Genomic DNA, 18,828 nt, shown 5'->3' on the forward strand with positions numbered 1-18,828 from the left:
GAAGATCTTGCTCCTTTCTTTCCACACCACAAGGCCATTTCTGGAATAAATTCACCCACTTTATTTTGATTCCATGCTGTACTATGTTCTGTGGGGATAAAGGAGACTTTATGTATGACCATTAGGAGATGCCACACTCTTCACAGGACAGATCACACAATCTGAGCTCTATCATCTTCTTTTTAAGTGCTTTGTATTTTTTCCCCCCCTTTTTATTTTTTTTATGCTCATCAAAGAGAGTTACAATCCAGATTAGTGTAGCAGACATTTATAAATTATTTCTCTTTTGTTGCCAAGTTACATAAAGTAGATTGATTTTTTAAATGAACTAAGCATATGCTAAATTATATTTATTGCCCTTTATCAAAACACCCAGGCATCACAGTGATGAGCATTCAAAAATAGACAGTGAGAGATAAAAGTCATTTTTGCATTACAAAAGAATTCACAGACTAGCAAGCATCTGCTTAGTCAATTTTTTGATTCTGGGGTGCTCTGTATTTATGTTATCAGCTCTTACACAAGATAAAAGGGGTATTTCTGCTGCTGTGTTTCAGTTTAATTATGTTTGATGAACTGCAATTCAAGTGCTTGTTCACACTCAATTTCACACAATTATGAAGATGTTTTGTAGATGCAACAAATCGGTGTCGCATCACACCACAGAACAGCACGTGCCATTTCTCTAGGGGTGTTTGCAGAGATGTTTCAAGGCATTCAGTTATTAACTAAGGGGGCTTGCTTGACACCCTTGTTTGTCTTGGGTTACCCTTTGTCTGTGTGTCAGAAAGGACAAACAAGGATCAGCCGTTCTCAGGAGGGAATGATGCCTGCAGAGCCCTAAAGAAACCACTCCCAGCTCCCATGTGGAGGATGAGGGGTGTGAGAGGGCTCCTGGTTGTTTGCAGCACATTTTTGTGAAGAGAAGCGTTGGAACCTGCTGTATGTGGGCAGGGGACGGACAGGGGAGGGACAGGAGAGGTCTGAGCCTGGCAGAAGCACTGCTGTGCCTTTCACAGGGGCCAGCGAGTGCCGGCTGATGAGACGAGTGTGGTGTGGAGGTAGATCACCAGTTCATCACCCAAGCTAAAATGTGATCACTTAATGTGTCCTTGGAAATTAATTTAACGTAAAGAACACACAGAAATAAGTTAGTCAGGGCTATGACCATGCATGAACACTTACTAAATTGCACAGAATTAACTGAAATAGTTTCAGGGCATCTAATTTGCCAATTGCTCTGTAAAAACCATTTGAGGGGCAAAAACTAGAGGTCCTTTCTCATAAAGAGGTGTCATTCACCACTTCCTTCATTCACCACTGTGTGTGGTGCAACATGTTGGGATGCCAGAACAAGGAAAGCCATGCTCCTGGGATGTCAGACTTATTTTCCAAGATAAGGCTGTAAGTGTAGCATTCCTGTGCTTGGATAGAGTATGTGCAAGAGAGTTCTCTTGGTTAGCAACTGTAGGGCAGCTACAGCCTCTCTGAAATAGAGTGGGTGCCCAGAGCTCTGCTGCCCTCCTCACAGACCCAGTAAACAAAATTCAGATATCAGATTGCACCCATTACCAAAGATCTGCTTTTCTGCCTTGACCATCTCCTTTTGCACCATTTATGATCAAGTACTAACTAGGGACAACTTCCCCCTATATTTCCTGCATATCCCCTGAGTGAGATGATCTCATCAGTAAATAGATGGAAGAAATGTAGTAGCACCACACACAGGTATGCAGGATGCAATGGGGTCTAGAGGCAATGCTCTTTATCAAAAAGAAGTCAGAGTGGCTCCAAGAAGTCCTAGGCTGAGAAGCAAGTAATGCAGACTGATTCTGGACCAAACAGAGTCTCTTTTCCCACTTTGAATTTGTTCTTGCAAATTAAAGGCAAGTGAGCAAAACAGGACTGGGGCAGTACCTCTTTGCACATATTGTGGGAGTGAAGTTCAAGGGAATCCATTAACATCTCAAGGATTTTTTGGTGTGGAATGAGGAACACCTTTAATGAGAGAGGGATGTCAAATGTATGCCTTTGGACTGCACGTCTGGCATTGGTGCCTTGCAAAAGAGCTCTTCCTCTGTGAGTCCTTTAAACACATTTCTGTGTAACTGCAAAAGCATTTAGGCACTTGGCCAGTGAACTTTGGGATAATCTGGTGGAGCAAATCACATCAGCTCTGCTGGCTTCATGGCATTTCATGCTGAGCATGCAGATGAAAATCCACAAAAACACCTACAAGTGAGACTGAGGGGCAATTTCATGACATGAATCATCCTCAAAACTCCAACACTTAGCTGTGAAAAGTCCAAAGGTACTTATGTCTCTGCCAACCTGGGACAAAGATGTTCTATTACTTCATGTCCTAGAGCAGCTGCCAGTTTTGTGTGGCTCTTCAGAGCCAAGGGATAAACTCTGGAGCTCTTCTCTTGGAGACAAACTCCTCTTTCAGGCCACAACTTGGAGCTACAGACCTAAGCACTTCGAGCCCTCTTTACACTCAGGTTGCTGTGGCCACAACACACCCAAGGCAAGTCAGTGTCTGAAGCTGGAGAAGTGTTTCCTGGATTTCAGGATTTGGCACAAAGAAATACAGTTATCTATCCATGTATTTTTAACATACTTATGGTCAACAAGTGTATAACCAGATCTTCAAGAGGGGTTCAGAATTTACTGCAAACCCTGATTTTCCATGTCGCTGTTGCAGTCCCATTGAATCATAGCTCCCATGAGTGGGTGCTTGTAGGGTTGGTAGTACTTTGGTATTGCTAAATACCTGTTAAAGAGTGAAATTAAATATCCACACGAAGCCTTCTCAGGCTGGGATATAATGGCCTCTGCAGCCATCTGCTAGCCTCAGCCATCGGGTGAATATTTCTGATTGGAAAACTGGAAAAAAATCACATGCTCATCACTCTTTCTTCTTAGCTCCTGAAGTAATCACATTACCTACAAAACAGGAGACCTAGCTGTCTGCTGGGAGCAGCACACCAGTGCCCAGGGCTGTGAGGTCCAGGCTCTCAGTGGATACAAAGTGTGTCTGCAGACCTTGTATGAGGGGAGGGCGAGCACAGGACCCACAAAATTAGGACATTGCAGTTTTGGGGACAGCACTTCCCCCCAGGATGGCTCTCTGATGGAGTCTCAGCCACTCATAGCCACCTCAGACTAATGCTCCTCCTGCTTTTGGGGATCCCTAACATCTCCCTTCTCTCCTTGTGTGGGTGCAGAGGCACTCAGAGCAGGCAGATTCAAAGTTGTTGGAGCAGGCACAAGAGAGGATAAACAGGTGAGCAAAACAGGGACTGTAGTCACTACAGTCACTATCTTTATTCTAATGCAGGAAAGGCTGGCAGGCCAACAAGTCTGCCTTCATGTTTTACTAGTTTCACACTGGTTAAACTCCTCCACATGAAAGACCCAGGATTGTGGCTTTGTGCCCACCAGGCTGAGTTCCCCCAGGAAGGTGCAGGGACTGTGGTCTCCAGCAAGCCTTACTGTGATGCACTGTCTTGCTGCTGTGGGAGCTCTCTCTGTGGATCATCAGCCCTGGGAGGAGCAAAACCTGTGCAGAGAAGTTGGTAAAGACAAGCCCCTAGAGAGGGCACACCTTTAGAGCAAATTTTTACTGATGAAAGTGCATTTAGGATGATAGATGTCCATTTCTAGTTTAAACCTAGGCAGATTTGCCATATTGAGTATATCTGAGTTAAATTTATATCAGCTTGAATGAATACTTTAAAACTGAGATAATTTGTACCTAAAATGGAACAGATGTTTCAATGTGTTTGGGAATCCAACTGATGCAGGAGCCAGATTCCTCAGATTATCAACAAAAGCTGATATTTTCTTCACCAATGTGGGACTTTCAGACCCCTGCTCTCTTACTTAGGGCATGATGTGAATGAAACCAAGGTTGTGGGTTCAACCCTTGTTCAATCCCTGTACAGGCAACTCACTTAAAAGTTGGATTCAATCATCCTTGTGATGCATTCTGTGAAACCTGTGAAATCTGTGACCTTTCCTTGGGCACAATGCTCCCTTCTTTACTGGCTGTTAAAGGAACTTCAGGATGACTGGGAAACCAAATTAGACAGCATTCCACATGTAGTATGCTTTAACTTTTGGTAAGCCATGAAGTGGTCATGCAGTTGGACTAGGTGACCATTGTATATCCCTTTGTATGGAACTATTCTATTCTATTCTATTCTATTCTATTCTATTCTATTCTATTCTATTCTATTCTATTCTATTCTACTCCTATTCTATTCTATTCTATTCTATTCTATTCTATTCTATTCTATTCTATTCTATTCTATTCTATTCTATTCTACTCTATTCCCATGTAAAACCCCACTTGTTTTCTCTACGTCTTATTGTGAGCTGTTGGAGTAATTTAAACGCAGCTTTAAACCAGTATTGGAGAAAATTGGGAAGAAGGATCAGGCAAGAAAGATGAAAGAGGTTGGAAGAAAGCTGAAGAGTTCACAAGAAAAGTGAAATCTGTAGAGGTGAGGAAGTAAGTAAATCCATCATCAATCAATCGCTGTCTTTCTTATACAGTCTTGAGTGGTTTGTGGTGGTCTCTCTCTATGTGTTTTATTGGGTTAATCAAGGCAAGACCCAGAGCTGGAACACTGCCATAAAGCCCAGAGAACAATATAGTCCCTTTGACTTTGGTCCTGTGATTGTTAGGTTAACTGGCTACCTGAGTAGATTCACTAACACAGTTAAAGTCTGAACCTTTTATGTGTCTTTCACCTGAGTCACTAAATGCATTGTAAGAAAGCTCAGAACAGCTGGTTTGACACATGACACTGCACAGCCCAGGGACTCGATGACAGAGGTCAGACCTGCAGCCATCCTGACAATCCAGATTGCTTAGGATGCTTTTCTCCTGCCCCTTAATGCTTTTGGGCTTCATCTTGGCCACCAAATGCTTGACCTGAAACTGGAAAATCTTGTGGGAATGAGAACTGTCAGTGTGGAAATTCTGAACTTTCTATGGATTTAGTTGGCTGTTCCTGTGTTTTGAAATACTGTGAGCTTAATGGTTTTGCACTGTCTTGGAAAACCGGTAAAAAAGTCAGATCAAAACCTAGAATTCACCTCACTATCTCCTACATTAAAGCAGTATTTTAGGCTTCTAAAAGCATGTCATATTAATTTGTAGTGCACAGGAATCTGATCTTAACAGACATTCATGCTCAACATTGCCTTGCCTGACATTTGTTTACAATGTTTTATTTTTGAGTTTCTACATTTTCCCAGCAGCTGTGGCCTGACCTTAAGATTCACAGAAATTAGAAGCATAAATTTTATGATTTTTTGTGATTTACTCTGGAAAATGGGAGAGTGGCGGGGACTAAACTGAGTATTCAAAACCAATCCAGTGCTTAAATGCTATGTTGGAATTTAATGAAGATAATAAACCTTGGGAATATGCATGTTTCGCTGAGAAACAGTACAGAAAGTCCTATTTCAGATAATAAAAAAAATTATCTTGGATTCTTTGTTTTATGACAAGATTCCTAGCACTGTTTATTTGTACTGAATAGTCTTTTAATGCATGCATCCATGTGGTTTGAATATGACACTCCACGTGCTTATCTAGTTCATCATTCCTGTGCTATTCAAATGCTGCCTCACATGGCCTCTATTTCACATTGTGTCCATACTACCAAGCTGCAGTAGAAAGACAAGGCATACCAAAATGGAAAATAAAGCAAGGGTTGTAAATTGCCCACTTCTCCCTATTTCCCTGCCCCAGATAAAGTTTATCTGAAACCTCTTGTTAACACATCAAGCTATCCCATGAATAGCTTGAATAGGTTTGCCTTTTCAAAGGCTGATTAGTAGTAGTGAAGTGCAAGCCAATTTAAGATATTTTTGGATAGCTGGATATTAATTCTAGGATTTCAAATTGCAGAGAGTGCTTTCTGAAATATAAGATGAATAGGTTTGTCTTATCTCACTTGATAAAACCTACAAATTTGGGGGGCTTTTGTAAGTGTCAAAAAGGTCACAAGAAGGAAAAATTACTTTTATGATAATGAGGCACGGGAATGTCAGTGGGAGCTTCTAAATTGTTTTATTATATTATTATATTTCAACCCCAAGACTGAATTTAAACTGTACTGAAATGCATCTGAAATCAGAAACATGATTTTCACTGACATTTATGTTCCTGTTTGTAACTCTAATATGTTAATGAGGGAAAGTCTTGGTGGATCAGGCCAAAGGCTTTGCCTTCTGAGAGACAGAGCCCTGGCTACTGTGAAAAGAGGGAGAGACCACACCATGCCCCTGCCACTCTTCCTGTGTCTGCAGTGACAGTGGTTCAGTCTGCTGTTGGAAAGGTAGGTGGCTTCCTGTGGTTTGGAATATTATGCTCTACTTAAAGAGGGATTTGAGTTAGTATCCTGAGCTTGGTGCTCTGCATAGTGTAAATACCTCTTTAATAGTTCTGTTAGTAAACCCATTGACACAAAGGCATTGTATGACAGAAATGGAGCCTGTGCTTAAAATTATGCACAGTTTTAAAGTTTAGGTCATATTGGTTTCCTTAACCATGTTCTAGGAGACAAGATCATTGTGATACTGAAATCTGTAAAATGTTTGCAGGTCATCTATCAAGCTTCATAAAATCCAGTTTCCTTTAGGAAAGAGGGCTGGGAAGAATTTTTTAGAGGCAAGCTAATCTTGGGCCAGCTTTGTGCAGAAACGAAAACTGTCAGTAGGACTTTGTGTGCAAAGTCGGTATTTTATTTCACCTGTAAAGCTCGTGAAACTGAAACAGGTATGAGAAAATAGTTATGCCAAAAAGGTAGAAATGTGTAATCAATGACATGGCTTAGTGGCTCTGCTGAGGAAGGTGAGGCTGTCAGCCAAAGCACAGAGAGCAGGGTAAGTCAGTGCATGGAGGCCGGAGACTCCCATGGCATCCAAGTTCCTGTGCCACACTGAGCTCTGGGAGTAAAGCCAGGAAGATTTTCTCAAAGGGAAAGGTCATGCAGGAGAGCACCCAGCTTCTGCTGCCTTGGAAAATCAACCCTAAGTGCAGAAAACTCTTATGGAAGAAGCAGAACTAAAAGACACTGTGGTGGTTAAACCCAGAGCCTTCACACCTTCCTCCTCACTGCCTTCCTCCAGCAGCAACCAAAGCAAAGCATGGGCAGCCATTTCCAGTGAGGAACTTAAAGAAAGCTGGATCACTACAGGCTGCTTGCTAAATAAGTCACTGCTGAAAAATGTTGCTTATCCGTTCTACTAGATGTTTTGTGAGGCATATGCATAAATAAAATCTCTGTTTTTCAAGAGCAAAGGCCTAAATTGCCCCCAGTTGCTGTATCACAACAGGTTTTTTCTGCTGTGCAACCTCTCAAGGACCACCAGCAGCCCTTAGGTACTGGAAAAACAGGTTCACTTATCCCACCCAACTGGGTAATTTCTCTTCTGCATACTTTGTAGAGGAGAAATATGTGATAAGCTGAACTAATTCACACAGAACTTCTTCATGAATTAGGGCTTCTGGCTTCTGCAGTCATTCCTCTGCAAATGCCTCAAAGGATTATCCTGGATTCAATATTCTGAACAAATAAACACCCACAAACAGGAATACATATTTCAGGTTTTAATTAAAAGGGCTTTTTTTGGATGGCAGTATGTGTTTTATTATAGTAAGCATATTCTCCCTTGAAAGCTTTTTAAAATTTTTCCTTTTTCTCTTTTTATTTTTCTTTTCTGCCACTCTGCATATTCTGTCTTGATGGGAGAATTTGAGTGTCTGCATAACAAAGGATGAGAGGAACAGTGACTGTGGTACCCAGTTGCAAAGCGAATTGTCATCTCACACATCTGTTCAAAACAACTTTTCTTAGGGTACCTGAAAAGAGGTACACACTATTACCATGTCTGTCAATAGCAAGGCTGTGATGAATTCTTCTTTTTTAACTCCAGCTGGTAATTAAGTATTTCACAGCTGGTGGCTCAATCTTTCCCCTGCCCCTTGCCCACTAGGGAGGAGAATTGGAGAAAAAAAGGTTAAACCTCATGAGTTAAGAGCAGTTTAAGAATTGAAATAAACAAAAAAAGGAATAATTCTAATTATAATAATGATTATAACAATAATATCAATAACTGTGATGAAAAGGGAAGAGGCAGAGAGGGAGAGGAATGAAAACCAAGAGAAACAAGTGATGCACAACACAATTGCTCGCCTCCCACTGACTCATGGCCAGACTTTTCCTGAGCAGTGATCAGTGGTTCCCAGCCAACTCTTCCCAGTTTATAATCTGGGCATGATGCTCTAGAATAGAAAATATATTCTATATATAGTGTAGAATATTCCTTTGGCCAGTTCCTTTCAACTGTCCTGGCCATGCTCCCTCGCACATTGTTGGGTGCCTGCTCACTGGGAATGGAAAACTGGGCATAGGAAATGGAAAAGTCTTTGATTTAGGGTAAGCACTACTTAGCTGCAACTGAACATCAGTGTGTTATCAGCATTGTTCTCATACTAAATCCAAAACACAGCACTGTACCAGCTACTCAGAAGAAAATGGACTCTCTACCAGCTGAAGCAGGACAATTCTACTGATAGATTTTCTGCTGAGCACTTTTCTTGGGCAGGATAGTCTACAAATCACATTAACTAAGAGAATTCTACCATTTCTAGATCCTTATATATCTATCACTTCTTGCCCAGTAATCACCTCTAAGAAATCTCACTTGTGACTGTTTTTTCCAGATAACAATGGACAGTAATTGAGGACCACTGAAAACAGATTTAAGAATATATTGAAAACCTTGCATTTAAAAGGAAAGCCCATATGATCCATAGCATTTCTTTCAAGTTCATGGAGATGAAAATTTGAATAGCAAATCAAACAAAAAAAAAAATCATTAAAATGCAGCCCCACTGTTGAGAAGGTTAAGGGAGGAAGGATTGCTAGGAAAACCAGATGTGAATTGCATCTCACTGCCCTCCTTCTCGAGTGGCCAGAGCACAGATGATGGAGTTAATGCTTTGGAATCACTATCTTCCCTCAAACCCTTCCCGCTGCTCTATCATAAACTGGAGGAGGCATGAGTGATTTCAGTGGTCCACCACAAGGCTCCTTAAAAAACCACATGGGAGTGCTCAGCCTGTCTATTAGACAGTGATGCAAATAGCACAGACAGTGGGCAACAGTTTTTATGTACTCTGATACAGCCTCAGGGCAAAAAAGGATTAAGTCCTAATAATGTTACTCCAGGGAGTCAGCCTAAAGGGTTAACCATGAGAAACAGAATTGTGGTGTACCAGAAGAAAAGAAAAAGAACTTAGATTTGCTGCACCACATCCTTCTGGATCATCAGTGGCATTGGGTATCTTGCAACCAATAGTCTGCTGCTGGGAGAGAAGAACCTTGGCAGCCATAGAATTAAAGTACATATTTATATTTATAGCCTTCATCTGCAGAGATCAGGGTGCAACCAGAGGTGTAAGATTAGCTGAGGCTTCTCCTGACTCCCCCATCTCCCAGCAATACAGTAGTTCCACTCCTTTTGATGGGCACACACAGGGCAGGACTTGACCTAGTCAGACTGGCTCTCTGCTGGCAGCTTGCATGATCTCCAAAGCAATACAGCTGCACATTTGCTCTGTTTGCCAGTTATTAATTTTGAGCAGCCATTTCAGTTTCATATTATGGGGCAGAGCCAGAGAGAAAGATGTCTCCTGTTAAGCAAAGTCAGAGATTTTTAACGCCAGTCACAATTCGTTTACTTTGTCCTCTTGCACAAAACTGTGGGGCAGAGTGTAAGTCCACTTTTTGTGTGTCACATCTCCTTTATCTGCTTTGGAAAAGGACCAACTCCCTCCCACACTCTTCTTTTTCCAGGTTAAGCATCCCTCACTTTTGCCAGCCCCCCAGATGACATTCACTGGATCTTCTGTGAAAGCCTTTGCCAGAGTTACATTCTGTGGGTGCTTGGAGCCATGCTGGGACAGTGCTGGTGTGTGACAGCAGCACGTGTGTCCCCCAAGCCCAGCTCTGTCCCAGTGTCCTCACAGGCACACACCTCATCACCAACACCCACTCTGAAGGCTCCTGCCATCCCCTTTGATGGCACAACGTGCCCTTTGAAATCAAGATCAGCTGAACCTGGGCTTTAGTGGGAAGTGGTTGGCCACCTGGCTCTTTCTGGTAATAGCCAGCAAAGCCAGAAGCCAGGAAAATGAAAAACCTGTTGGGTTTAAGCCTGCAATAAAAATCTGGTCTAGGCAAAGTCAGTCATTAGCCAAGCCCTGCCATCTCATGGCAGCTTTGCAGTGACTTGTTTGCATCCTTCCCTAGCTCTGATCATTTGTTACACACTCTTGGATGGTCTGTCTGTGTTACTTCATATCTTCCTTATCTTTGCTTGGACCTTGTTTTGTTAACAACCCAGTCCTCCTTTTCAAAATCTAAAGTACTTCTGCCCACTTCCCTCCTAAGCTGTAAGTCCAATTAATCACTGTCCAGAGTTTATACCTCAGAAACCTAAATTCTTTCAGGTATTGCAATGGCCATTTTCTGAATCTCACCATAAAGAATTTGATCTCACACAATGCAAGTACAGGAAAAAAAAATGCCAAGCAACAAATGAATACCAAGGGAATCTAATATTTCACTAATAAGAGTGCTGAGCAGCTTCCAATTTACTTCTACCTCCTGGCAGGAAAAGGTCAAAACAAGGACGTTTTTCATTCATGTACCTCACTTGAATGTTGAGTACCCTCAAGCTCACAGTATTTCTCAGTTATTCTCAGATTTTTCTGCTTCTCTGATGTATGTTAATTTTTCTTTTAAAAATTTATTTACTTCATAGCAGTAAAGTAAGGAAATAAGGAATAAGGAAGGAGGACATCACATGAAGTTTGAGACGTTTCTTTGCTTACAGCCCAGGTATAAAGTTCATTAGTTTGGCCATGTTGGCTCAAACAAAAAGTCCACTTAATCAGTGTGTAACCCTGCCTCCAACCATAAAACTTCCAGCCAATAAAAAGTGCTGAGAGACAATGCAGAAGAAGAGGCCCATGCAGCATGCACAGTTGGTCTTCTGCCTATTTGTAGTTTAGAAAACTTCAAGAAAAATATTGAAGAATTCTTTTTACTATTGTGAACAATAGTTCTGGATGGATTATTTTTTCACACATATGGAGAAATAATGTTTGACACCCAGCATTTAATGATTTAACTGACCAATACTTTTCACATTGGAAGTATCTTGTGATAGTGAGTTCCAGGGCTGAAATACACATTGTGTGAAAAAGCATATCCTTCTTCCTCACCTAACTGCTGTATCTGGTAATTTCACTTGGATTCTCTTAGTTTGTATCTTTTAGGATGTGACTAAGCTCACTGTTCTTCTATCCCAAACACTTCACCAAAGCTCTTTGAGACTGAAAAGCGCAGTGTCTCATTTGTGTCTAACCCCATGCTCCTTAACTCTTTCTAAATGACATGGTTTTCCTTAGGACCCTTTTTACAAGACACTGTACCCATGCCCTTTCCAGCTGATATTAGTCAGCTTTATCCTAATCCAGCTAGGAGCTCGGTACAGTCTAGCAGGGTGATCCCTTCCTGCATCCCAGGGGAGTGTTTCTTTAATCCTGGGATGTCACTGCCTCCATCCCTGGCCTCTCATCCTCTCAGCCAGCACACTCAAAACACTTGGCTGCCTGATGATGATACTGCAAGTAACATTTCAGCAGTCATACTGTGTCATACAAAGGTACTTTCCTATTTCTAACAGTTTTCTTCATTCACTAGTTTATCTGTTCTGAGCTATTTCTCATTCATTTGGATGTATGTATATTTTAAGTATTCAACCATGTAGTTTAAACATCCTCCAGAGCACCACTGAAGCCCTTACCCTGATCTTTATAGAAAGGAAGCTTATGTTAATATTTGTCTCCTTTCAAAACAAAATGTGGTAGGCTCTTGGCTTTTGCCTTTCTACAAGAATATTGAATGTTAAATGTTATAACCAGTGTAACAGAGCATCTTGCTCATGGTTGCATCTTGAACTACCCAGGCTCAGCACTGAAGCACAATTTGCCTTTTATTCTCTCATTAAATATCCAACAAAGTGCTTAAAGGAACCATCATCTCTGGTATGTAAAATGTACTCCCAGCACTGTGCTCAATTATGCATGATTTATTCAGTCTTAATGGGACTAGCTGAAATCTTCCATTACTATTCTGCTTCCTGCTTGCACAGCCCCTGTGACTTTCTTTAGAGGTGGATGTCACCATCCTGGTCATGGGGCTGTTTATTATATCTGAATCCTCTTCTCTTTCCACTTGGGCAAGGAATATCAGGCCATCTAGTTTCTGTGATATTTAATGAAACAGTTAAGCTTTCTGAGCCAATGCAGTATTTCTGTCTGCATTTGCAGTGTGTGTTCTTTCCTCTATATTGTACCATAATAAAGGACCATTAAACTGCACAATTTTTCTTAACTGCTGTCAACACACAACACACTGCAGGTCAGCAAAGGTGAGTTACTGCCTGCAGCAGCAAACCCTGCAGTTGTTGAATCGAGCACAGAGAATCGTGCTGCCCAGCTCTTGGCCTCATCTCTTACCCACATCTCACCTGGGGATCACCAGCTCTTTTCCCATCCATTCCCACCAGCTGGGGGTGCCTGGAGTGGACGCTGAAGCCTCCAGAGTGTGTGCAGCATGATTGCTGTTGCAGCATCCTTTGGGAATACTGCTGGATTGCACAGCAGATGGAGGGCTGGGGCGTGGAGGGTGGAATTTGGATCCTCTTTTGAAGGACAGGCTGATTTCCCCTGTAGAATGCTGCTGTTCAGGCTGGTGAAGGCAGAGCACAGGGGTGGCTTGGAGTGGCTTTGGGAGCGTGAAGGTTAAATGTCTGTAGTGTTGTGTGCACAGCACAGAAGGCAGCAGCAGTCATTATGAATGGGAGCCTGAGCCTGGCTGCTGGCTTCCCCAGAGCAAGTCACATCCCTGCCACACCTACAGCAGCTGCTGCTTTTTGGCAAAGGTACAAATAGTAAACACAATCCCAGAGAGGTGCTAAAAGCAAAGAATCGATGGCTATTGCTGCTTCAGCTTGGGGAAAGGAGTAAACAGACTGTAGTGTCAGATTTCTACAACTGCTCTTTCTCCCTGGGGAATGAACCTATCTGCTCCTTGCCAGCCGAGCAGAGGTCAGGGCCATGCCAGAGGGTGTAGCTACTACCATCAGCACACTCCAAGAACCTGGTGTTTTGGTGGCATCTGTCTAAACTAAATAAGTGGTTGCAATAAAAGCAGCTAACCACTATTACAGCTGATGCAGATCCTCAAGTGTTTTGGTTTCTTAACAGGAAAACAACACAATTCAAACCTCCAGACAAATTATCAGTTAGGCTGAAAGGGCCAGTCTGTCATTGGAAAACTGCATGGTATTGGAGTTGCTGCAGTGCCACACATTTCAGCTGCAGCATGAGCTGTCCTCCAGTGCCCAGAGGACTGCTTTGTTCCTGGAGGGTGGTTTATGCCCAGCAGAAAGTGGATTTGGATTCCTTCATTCTTTATTTTAATTCTAATGTGACAGGAAATATCCCTTTTGCCAGTTTTTGATGTGTAACTCTTTTTGCAGCCGAGCTTGTGTGCTGGCTGGCAGGCCATGCTGTGGAGATGATCTGCAGGGGCTGGGAATGCACACCTCAGAACGGCTCCATTGCCTTTTGCTTACTTGCTGCTTTGCTTTTCACATCCTCAAGTGGGCCACTTGACTATGCCCAACAGGGTTAGGCCATTATGAAGTGTGGTCTTGAGTCTTTGTAAAAAAATTATCACTCTTCTGGGTCACTCCCATGGTGGGAGTGAAGCTTTTTTAATTTTTCTTCAAAAATATAAAAATCTGGGCCAAGTCCACAAAAAAAAAAAAATTAATTCAAATCTATGGTACTAAGAAATCTAGAATTTGCTCAAATCTGCTCTGTTGACTCTAAACTCAGGGGTTTTTTTCCCCATTTCAGCTTTTAGTTTCCTCCTGGAGAACCTTTTTTTTGCAACCTTTACCAGTGAAACACACTTGGACATACAGGAGTTTGGTTTTAGAATGTGTCTTTTAGGCTGCCTGGTGCAAGTGTTCTGGGTAAGCTCCTATCTGTCATTTTGCAGAAATAACAGCACAGATGAGTGATTTATAATGGCCAAGGGCCTGAAGACACAGCTCAGCCATGTACACTTGCTGCTCTTGTGCCAGTCACCTGCTAACCCACAGCCTCTCCATGCAGCAACCTCTTGCTAATGCACCTTGCTTGTCATCAAAAGGAGAGGGTAGAGCAGGTTTTTGGCTGGGTTTGTTTGTGTATGGGTTCTTGTTCATTTGTTTTCTGATAATCAGGAACAGTACAAAAATGTGTCTTTTTTTTTTTTTTTTCTCTTGCTATCAAGGTGATTACACAGCCAGCTCTTCATGTCTGAATTTGCTTTGGGAGCTAGCAGCACCAGCATTTAGATCACCTGTGGTGTGGTGTGACGTGATATGAAGGAGTCAAAAATCAGTCCCTCTCTCTTCATTTGTACCTCAGCAATCTCATTTATGTGCAGCAGAGAGCTGGAATAGCAAGCATAGTTCAGTGTGGCAGGTTGATTTATAAGGTGGCATAAACACACAGTGCCCCTCTGAGGCTGAAGATTGCTTTGGTTTGCTGCCCCACTTCCATTAGTGTTGTGTCACTCGAGAGTTATTTAGTCAGAACTTGCTTTCATACCCAGATGTGCAGTCAGAGCTCACCTCCCCAGTGCAGTGCCACCTGTCACTGCCTCAGGCTCCCACTGGGCAGGGATGAAGGGATGGTGACCCCAGGTGATGCTGATTGCTGCACATGCTGCCTGCAGAGCGTGGGTCCTCACAAACCTAAACCCCTGAAAATCAACTTATTCTTTCAGATGGCCTCGCCTGAATCCATGGACTACCTAGACTTATAGCAAGGAGAGTCATCCTTCCAAAGAAACATTTTTATTTTTCCTTGTATTTCAGTGTCCTGGTTGGTCCTGAGTGAAATTTTCCCTGGTGGGATCAGAGGACGGGCCATGGCTTTGACATCCAGCATGAACTGGGGTATAAACCTGCTCATCTCCTTGACGTTTTTGACTGTAACTGGTAAGATTTCTCTGTGTCCTTTCCAGTTGATATTCTCCTAGTGGGCAAAATAAATCTCTCTTATACAAAAGCATTGCCAAAATTGCAGCTGTGAAAGCCCAGGAGACAAGGTCTCTCTTTAGGTGTTGGTGTAACTTCAGCATTCCCACCACATCTTTGTTTGTGCCAGTAACTTCAGCCCCACACTGCTGCTGTCAGACCTTGCACATCCACTCCACGGGCTGGGAAACTCAGGTCTTAAAAACACCATTGCCTTGGTAGGCTGAAAATACATAATGTTTAGGATTAAGTCTTGCATCTTCTGAAATCAATGCAAGTTCTGTTCTAGATCAGACTAAGCTTTTCTGATCAGACATTTTTAAACACAATCCTTACTTAATTCCTTTTCACAGGAATGTTTCAGCTTTCAGAAAATTGTCTTTAAAAAAAATGTCTTTGTGAGGTTAAAATTTGAATTTGAATGTAAAAATGTGGAAGACTACCATGTATGACTTCTAATTTGATAATAATCAAATGGGAAGGTTAAATGCTGAAATTCATTGATTAGCAAATTTATTTTTCTAATTTTATATTATATGAGGCTTTGCAAATTTTAGTTTTCAGTCTTGTTGTGACAAAAATGCATGCTGAAAATCAAAATATATAAGAGAGTAGAAATTCCAGGTTTCCCTTAAGTCTACATTGCTCTCCACCAGAGGCAATCAACTCACAAGAAATCAAGGTAGTTTTCACCCTGTTAGATGTTTTTCGGGACAGATTTGAAAATGAGTGTGATCTGTTACTATACTGAGTTTCACGTTTGGATTTTCTTTCCAAAAAAAAAAAAAAGAAAGCAAGAGAGAGAGAAAGAAAAAACCCACATCCTCCATCCTGAGTACTATCTTGATTAAAACTAGTAAAACTAGGAAAAATGTGACAGGTAAAGTTCACTGCATTCACACTCTCACTTTAATTGGATCAAGGGTCTTCTTCAAAAGGAAACCATCCAGTTACTCCCACTCACTGCCCATCAGTTTGCATCACAGAACTGCAATCCTGAACTGCACAAGCCTTTGGACAAAACCAAACAAGAAAATGCATATTGTAGGCAGTCCAGCTGCCAGCACTTGCTCAGTCCTTGGACCAGACCTGATTTAATTTTAAGGAAATGTCTCCAAAACCACCTGGTAGATCTCAGGTGCTCAGTGTCAGCTGTTTCACCTGGACGTTCCCTCTTGTCATGCAGCATTACTTGTTAATGTACATCTCTCTGTTATCCTGGTCTCAGTTTCACAGACTGTAAAGCCCCAGTAACTCCCTTGGCTTAACTGGGTCTAATCCGGATTTATGAAACTGTAAGTACAGGAAAACATGCATTCCTCGTCTATGGCAGAAGGGCAGGATTGGGAATTCTATTGTCAGATGAACACACATGGAGGTCACAGTGGCCAGCAGCATCCGCACATGGCTGCTGATGCAGAGGTACCAGCTGGATCAGAAGCTTCAGCTGCAATTTTCAGCTCATGACACAACTGACAGATGTCTCAATGCCCAGGTTTATCTGGCAAATGTCTCAGCTGCCCAGGGGGGCTGCAGCACACTGTTGGGTTTGTACACACTTTACTTTCCAGGGGCTGCAGAGTGCATCCCTAGGCCCGAGGATCTACCTGGCCCTGGACTGTAGGCTCAGAAAACCACCAGTTCTTGGATGGCCCCACCAAGAGTTCACTCTTGGATCACTTTCTGGCACAGCACCCGTGACTCTCAGTGGAAATGCTGGGCACTGGCAGGTGGGGAGGATTAGCTGGAGACAACTGTAATAGTGTGAAAAATGCTTGGAATTACTCCAAGAAAGAATGTGCACCAAAACCAGACCCAGGCAAAAATCCAAGGCACTCATGATCCTCACTGCCTTCCCACAAACCAGCAACAATGGCTACTCACTGTTTTCATCCAGATTGCAAATAAAATAAACCTATAGGTTCATGCTAAGTCGACCAATATGAACACGTTAATTTTCTTTCATAAGGAGTATTAGAAAAAGCAAAGCCACTCTTCTTTCTCAATATATCTGAGCTGAGAATAGCAGCCTGGCTTCTTTCTAACTTCTCCTGTGTATTAGGGCCTGTATCCTATAAAACACAGCAACAGGAAGAAAAATTGCAGTATTTGAAAATTAAAAAATATATGTTTTCTTCCTTTGTAGAGCTCATTGGCTTGTCCTGGGTGTGCTTCATTTACACAATAATGAGTCTAGCATCACTGGCTTTTGTTATCATGTTTATACCAGAGACAAAAGGATGCTCTTTGGAGCAAATATCCATGGAACTAGCTAAACAGTAAGTACCAAGCATGTGACTGCATCCCCCAAGTATCAGAAGGACAAAGCCTTTCAGCGCCACATATTGAAAAAAAAATTAAACTATTGAAAGAAAGGAAACTATTGGGGAAAAAATTGAAACTAAAGTAAAATTCTGATTCTCTCAAGGCTTGAGCTCGCACATGTTGATCTCAGCTGCCAATCAAACATTTTGTTGGTGCTGAAGGACTGGCCCTAAAGGCAAGGTGGGTTTTGGGCACCCCTTTGAGGACCTGCAGCCAAGCCTGGCTCGTCAGCACTTTTGCTGTCTGGCATTCCTGGATGGGAGGGTGACTCTGATCTTGCATTTTGGACTGTGTGTTTTGGGTTGTATAAAATGTTTGCAGAAAATGGGAGGGAGAGGTCCTGTATTTCAGATTGGCTTGTTCTGATGTCGCTTCAAGGCTCCACGTGGATTTTGATAGCTGTTGTAGATGAGCTTTTCTTGTGTCTTTACTAAATGCTGTAGACAGGTGAGGGTCAGTCTCTTCTCCCAAGCAACAAGTGACAGAACAAGAAGAAACACTTTCAAATTGCATCAGGGGAGGCTTAAATTGGATGTTAGGAAAAAACTCTTTACTGAAAGGGTGGGTAAGGTGTTGGAAGAGGCTTCCCTGGGAAGTGGTGGAATCACCACCCCTGGAGATGTTCAAAACTTATCTAGACTGGTATCTGGGGACATGGTGCCATGGTGAAGATAGCAGTGTTCAGTTAACAGCTGGACTTGATGATTTCAGAGGCCTTTTTTTGACCTAAACTAACCTACGAGTCTAGATACTTAATTATATGTTAACAACTTAGTATCATCCTGTATTTGTACTTTTTAGCTTACGGGAGGATATTTGCAACTCAGCCAGGCATGAAGGAGCTTGTTTATAGACTAATTAGCTTACGGACCGACCACTGTGCTGCCGCTGGCGCTCGGGCTGTCCCTTCCCCTCCCCTTCGGGAAAGGCACCCATCCCTGCCGGAGCGGGAGCGGGAGCGGGAGCGGGAGCGGGCGCTGCGGGGAGAGCGTGCGGCGGGGCCGCCCCCGCGCGGGCAGCCGGGGCAGCGCCGCAGCATCCCGGGGCATCCATCCCGGGCATCCATCCTGGCATATCCATCCCAGGGCATCCATCCCAGGCCATCCATCCCAGGCCATCCATCCGAGGGCATCCCGGGGCATCCATCCCGGGCATCCATCCTGGCATATCCATCCCAGGGCATCCATCCCAGGGCATCCCGGGGCATCCATCCCGGGGCATCCATCCTGGCATATCCATCCCAGGGCATCCATCTCAGGCCATCCATCCCAGGGCATCCCGGGGCAGCCATCCCGGGGCATCCATCCCAGG

At 42.9% G+C, this 18,828-nt stretch overlaps 1 protein-coding gene across 1 annotated transcript in view; it reads left to right on the plus strand.

The window, feature by feature from the left end:
- SLC2A12 (solute carrier family 2 member 12) overlaps positions 1-18,828 on the plus strand; it is a 31,327-nt gene that overhangs the window by 11,083 nt on the left and 1,416 nt on the right. Inside the window, exons 3-4 of the mRNA XM_059468471.1 lie at positions 15,031-15,153; positions 17,339-17,471. Coding sequence (XP_059324454.1) covers positions 15,031-15,153; positions 17,339-17,471 — 256 coding nt within the window. The remainder of the gene's footprint in view (positions 1-15,030; positions 15,154-17,338; positions 17,472-18,828) is intronic.

This window comes from Ammospiza nelsoni, chromosome 3, assembly GCF_027579445.1.
Source record: "Ammospiza nelsoni isolate bAmmNel1 chromosome 3, bAmmNel1.pri, whole genome shotgun sequence".
Classification (NCBI taxonomy): domain Eukaryota; kingdom Metazoa; phylum Chordata; class Aves; order Passeriformes; family Passerellidae; genus Ammospiza; species Ammospiza nelsoni.